The 6000-nt window shown below is 40.8% G+C and overlaps 1 protein-coding gene across 4 annotated transcripts in view; it reads left to right on the top strand.

Annotated features, from left to right (window-relative positions):
- The first annotated feature begins 817 nt into the window (after window positions 1-817).
- Window positions 818-6000, top strand: part of LOC100700621 (cyclin-dependent kinase-like 5) — a 50833-nt gene continuing 45650 nt past the window's right edge. For 3 of the 4 annotated variants that reach the window (XM_005478822.4, XM_005478823.4, XM_003439793.5), the window contains exons 1-3: window positions 818-971; window positions 2951-3172; window positions 5116-5150. In XM_005478822.4, coding sequence (XP_005478879.1) covers window positions 3109-3172; window positions 5116-5150 — 99 coding nt within the window. In that variant the 5' untranslated portion in view covers window positions 818-971; window positions 2951-3108. The other variant, XM_013267615.3, reaches the window with a different exon arrangement.

The following is a 6000-nucleotide window of genomic DNA, read 5'->3' as shown; positions in this document are numbered from 1 at the left end:
AGCCCGTGTTTAGCTACAGTGGATTTCTCTTGAAAACAATGCACACACGATTCAGATATAAAGTCACAGCAGTTTCTTCACATTCCACTCTAAGTTTTTCGACTGCAGCTGGGAGTCTCAATTTATGCCTCGTTCCCTCCCTGATGCATTTATATTCCACTATTACACACCATTAACGTGTACTTACTCTCTCTTGCAGTTTGTTTTGTCCAGTTTTTTGTTTGTGGTCTCTCAAAGCTCTTTTTTTCCTTCTTATTTTGCCCTCACCTAATAACCAACTGGCTGCCCCTTTCTGAGTCTGCTTCTTCTGGAGGTCTTTTCCTGTTCAAAGAGACTTCTTCCTCCCCACAGTCGCCATTTGCTTTAAGAAAGTGACAGCCCGATTGTTGTTCGTCAACACTGTAGCCTCTTTACTTTACAATATGAGACATTTTGAAATGAATGCTGTCAAGTGAATCAAGCCTTACCCTTAAGCAAGGCACTTACTCCTCTCTAATGTAGCTTGTGTATACACCTTACATCAGAACATCCTTAAAAGGCAATCTTTCTGCCTCTTTATGTACTTTGGAGTGGCCTTTAGCTAAATTATGTTGTCATATTTGAACGCGGGGTGTGATTTGCCAGAATTATGTAATTGAGAAATTAGAACAATAATATCCCACCTTCATACCAAACACCCTCAGACCGCAACACAGTTTTCAGCAACCCTCCCCTCGCCCCCCCTCTCTCCGGAAGCCATCTGTGCTGTAATTGGCTGAAACTAAGGGGGCGTTGGAATAAACAACAGTTCCGAGCATTTTCATTGGCCGCTGTCACGTCGCTCGAACTGTTGCCTGGCGATGGGCTCGGAGCTTGTCAACCGCACGATCCAGTTACTGTAGCTGCCTGCTGCAATGAAAATAACGTCGTTGGTGGGTGGATATATTTATATGGGCCTGTTTCCATCGTTTTTCCCCAAAAACAGTGACTGAGTGAGTAGTTTTTTTTATCTTTACTTGGATAACACTTAACCTGCGAGGGTGACTCGGATCTCTTATGTGTTAAGGCAGGCGGGAGGTTTGTTTTGCATGTTTTGTGAATCAGCTGGTTCAACAACAACTAGGGAAAAAAAACTGTTAATTTCTGTTAAGTTGGCTTCATATGTTTGACTTGTTGGGTTTGCTGTTGCTCTGCATTAAAAATGTGGGCGCTACAGTCAGTCTGTGGGCAGTCATAGCTCCCTGTCTCTCTCTCACACACACACGCACACGCATACATACATATGTGCATATATACACAATTAAATACACAGGCTACAGTTAAAAACGATGATTTGTGACAGCTACATTTCACCTTGGTAGCTGTTAAGAACGTGAGAGGCTTGTTATAAGAAGCAACACCACAAATGCAGGTGAGATTTTTACATAAACAGCAGTAAAAAAAAAAAAAATTCAACCATATTTTTTTCCTAAATTTAAACTTGTGTCTATTGTTGTTTGCATAATTGTGTGTAGTTAACCCAAAAAAATCACATTACTCTAAACCTACGTGACGTTGTTGGATGGATCCCTTTTGTTGTTGTTGTTGTTTTTTCTACAAATTTCCACCACTTTGTCAAATTTTAATCATCAGAAAGACACAATTCTGCATAAATACTAGTGCACTGATCATATGAAGAGATTTTGGAGGTTCTGCATTTTCAATTCCACGCACCACGCATGAGTCATGCGGTTGATAGAGACAAAATATACGATCCACAGCCATGCACTGTGCATTCCTGATCATATTATCCTTCTAGGAGTGGGCCTGGTGGGTTAGTTGGCAAAAATCTGCTTGGGAAAAACAATAGGCTTGCATGCCACCTCATGTAGGCTGCAAGCTGAAATGGACCAAAGGAAGCACAGAAACACATTCATGAGTGAAAAATAAAAGGCATTTTCTGCGAGGTGAAAAGTGTTTGAGTTTAGCCTACAGTTGAGGGTTTGCTGCTGAGTAAGATAAGGGAGTAACAGACCACACAGCGATATTTGGTGTTCAGGGAGACTCAGTTTATTTTGGTGCCGAGGTTTTTGCATAGTGATGAGCAGCTCCTGTGCCCACAGCTCTGTAGGAGATTGCGAGTGTGTGTGTGAGTGTGTGTGTGTAGGCTACACAAGTCCTTGAGCTTTCCAGCTAGGAGAAGATGAAATGGAGAAAGTGGTATCTGGAGTCTTATCTGATTCAATAAAGAGTGTGTGGATACCAGAGGAAATCCTTTGATCACGTTCAAAATGCGTGCGGTGCCCTTTCGCTCTCTCTAAACAGGTAGGAATTTACTATTTTCACCATCATTTTCATCAGGTTCTGTAAACTATAATATGGCACCTTTTTATTTACTTAATTTATGCTGACGAGACAGTCCACTGATTTCACACATTTGGGTCCATTCGCTCGGTATGTGGACCCTGCACAGCCTGTTAAAACCCTTGTGCATTGTCTTCTGTGGCTCTAGAGGAGCTTCGTTCGTCTTGAGAAAATAACCCTTGTGATATGATCAGGGTTATCTTTAGTAAAGCTGAAGATATCAATTAGCTGGAAGAAAGCCTGTGTTTTAAAACTGTGGGCATGGAGATCGAGAAATGAGGGCATGCAGGCAAGGGAGGACCAATGATAGATTGTATTAAACTGCTTTCTGGGAATTGGAGGATCCTGCTTTTTTATTTTAATAGGGACTAAAAGTTGGGACATTTCAGCCTCTGCTTCATCCATTTTGATCATTATTCTTTCTAGTCACCCTTTCTAAACTCCTCCAGTTTAATAAAAGGGACCTATAGAAAGCAGGAATCACCCTTTAACTAAAGGATTGCTAGTTTTGTGACACAGATTCATTTTTTCTCAAGCTTTCATGAATTCAGTATCGGTAGATTTTCTTTTAACTCTGAGCTAAGAGGGCTCTTTATCTATCTTGATTTGGTGCATTGTTTTCCTGCAGGTGAAGACGAGGCACTGACGGAGGCATGTGACGGATATTATGGCTTACAGCAGGCGTTCGCCTCTCAGGAGCCGACAGCTGGCCGACTCATGCCGTCCTGTAGCCGGGGCCCCCGAGCCTGAGCTCCACCCACCTCACACAGCATACCTTTTGACTTCATGAAGATCCCTGACATTGGTGATGTAATGAATAAATTTGAAGTCCTTGGGATTGTGGGTGAAGGTAAGTGCGGTCATTTACTTGCTGAAAAGCCTGTTTTGTGTGATTGTTTTTCAGTCTGCAGTAGATAGTAAGAGCTAGTCCAGTCCAGCCTTTCATGCACACTTGCATGGCTTTTTAGTGAGCGATCAGTTGATTGTTTTTAACCAATTTGCCTGCAGAACAAGCCCATTAAAAGCCTGACCTTTACAGCTTATTAAGGTCAAGGGTGTCTGTTTTATATTTATTTATCCAAAAGAATTTAAATGTGACAAACTGAAGCTAGATGCTTTAATGTGATTCATACTTTCATGTTCTTATTGGATAAATGAAGTGGTGGTTTGGGGTTTTTTTTGCTTTATTGTAGTAAATATCAGCGGGGCATGGCTGTGTGATAGTTAAATTCCCCTGAAATGCTTCTCCTGGCTTTTGTTTTGCCTTAAGCTACTTGGTTGATAGAAAGTGGCAGTAGCCCTGAAGGGAGGCCACCCACACGTCCTAGTTTTTACACCCTTACTCTTCTACTCCCACGTCTTAGAAGTTTTATAATGCGTGGCAGAAAGACGCGGGGAAATCTCGAGCTGGATTTTAAAAGCTGCGTGCCTGTCCGATGATGCGCCGGTTGGGAAGGAAGTCAGCACTTTTAGTGTCACATCAAACTGTAAAAGTTGTAGAAGTTTTCCTGCTCATCTCCCCGTTTCCTGCCGTAGCACTCATTGCGCTGTATGCTCCGCTTGATCCCAGCATCATAGATTTTTCCTCAGTGATCTTGAGGTCAGTCAGTTTTGTTAATGATTTAGTACTAAGTGCTAAGTGCATGCAGCTCACCCCAGCAATTAAAAATACACTGAATTATGTTCAGTTATCTCCAGCTCCTCATTGAAGGACGGAAATGAACAGGAGAAATTATTGTCCATCTTTAGGCATGTTTTGCAGCTTTTTGCGCACTTTTTAGTAGGGATGGGGTAAGAGGTGTGGCTAATGTGTCCCTACTTTACTAATGGTACACAAAATTACCTAAATTTCCATGAAACCGGGCTGCATACACCATAAAAATCCTGTCCAGTTTGGCTTCTTGTTAGTCAGTGGATTTTTCACAGGTGGCTGTCATGCTTAGTGGAACCGCTGGACGTCCATGTGAAGATCATAAAGCCAAACTAAGATGCTGAAGGCGGCTGATTTAGTGAAAATAAACAAGAGTTTAAGGATGCTGCCTGTGCATGGTTATGGTGGTTTTGCTATGTGCACAGCACCTCCTCAGTCAACCATATATCTCAATGTGTTATTACAAATGCAAAGTTTCTTACTCACCAGTGTCTTCTGGGTGGCGTGTACCCAAGATAATTACACGTTCAAGAGGTGAAGTTGAGTCTTGGATTATATTAATAATAATAAAGACAGAAGTTAAAATTGTTACAGTGGTATAAATAATACATAGACCCTATAGATATAGCCTATACATTTCGTTTTTAGTCTTTAAAGTGTGTTTGACTGTAGAACAGATAACTTCTCAGCACTGATGTTCTCGTAAAGGAGCACAGATCCATTCGTCATATGTCTGCTCGGTCCAAGAATTCCTCTCGAACCCTCGGGGGATGCATGTGTGTGACTGCCAGGGTCGATAACATCAGATCTACAGTAGCTTGCCAACACTTGTGTCCTACTTTCTGGACCACCTGTCCTTTTTGTAGGGGGGGGGAGGATGTTTAGTTCATGTGTAGTTCATGCAAACATATAGGAAGCATTCGAAGGGGTTATTTCAAAAGCTTTTCGCTTCTCAGTTGGAGTAATACTCCTTGCTTGTTTATGGCTGTAGATCATGGTGGCATGTTAATTACAGAGTTTCAAGCTGAATTTGTGTTTTATTATTTACTGTTATTGATTCTACTTGAAAAAAAAGTTACTCTGAATGGATGAATAAACAATAAAGGAAATTAAAGTATTCTTGCTTTTTGCTTCTGTTTCAGGTGCCTATGGTGTTGTTCTGAAGTGCCGACACAAGGTAAGGTCCACATTATTTATGCTTGTGATACACTGTCAATATGAAAAAACTAAGTTTTAAAGGGCAAAAGATTTATGTTTGTCAGCAAAACTCATGAAAAACTAACAGTAAAGCCAGAATGTGCGTATTCCTCTGTGTTGTGGAGCTCTGTTGTTTTCTGTAAAAAACACATAAATGAGTCACGCTGTTGCACTTGGTGACTTGATTGTTCCTTACACTGAACCGGGGCAGTGTTTTATGGCTCAAGCTAATCTCATATACACTGCTGTAAATACTCACTAGAGCACAAATGTGTATAATTTATGGTCGAACAGTTGCGCTGCTTCTGTTAGAGTAACATTTACAAAAAAGCTACTAGTACTGTGATGATTTCTTTCTTAAGAAGTTAAATATTATACGTGATCTGCTTTTGAAGTTCAATGGGGTAAATAATGATTTGATTCCCTGCTGAATTTGTAAGTTTGCTCACTTAGAAAGAAATCAACAGTCTCTCATATTTATGCTGGTTTAATTTTAATGGAGTGAGATGGAATATTAACCAAAAATCAAGGAAAAAATACGTTATATAAAAGTTAGACATTGATTTGGATGTCATTGAGTCAAATCCGTATTTGATCCCCAAGCAAAACATGACACAACTTAGTACTTAGGTAGAGAAACTGTTGTTATTGCACAGCGGTGAGAGGTTTCTTGTAGTAGGTCACCAGCTTCCTTCTTTGCAGAAATTCTCTAACTCCTTTCAGTTTCTTGGCTGCTGCTTGGAAACATGAAGCTTCAGCTCCCTCCACATATTTGTTGATGTCTGGAGACCAGCTAGGCCACTCCATGAACTTAATGTACTTCTTCATTA

This window comes from Oreochromis niloticus, linkage group LG23, assembly GCF_001858045.2.
Source record: "Oreochromis niloticus isolate F11D_XX linkage group LG23, O_niloticus_UMD_NMBU, whole genome shotgun sequence".
Taxonomy (NCBI): domain Eukaryota; kingdom Metazoa; phylum Chordata; class Actinopteri; order Cichliformes; family Cichlidae; genus Oreochromis; species Oreochromis niloticus.
This window is presented reverse-complemented; position numbering and strand designations above follow the sequence as displayed.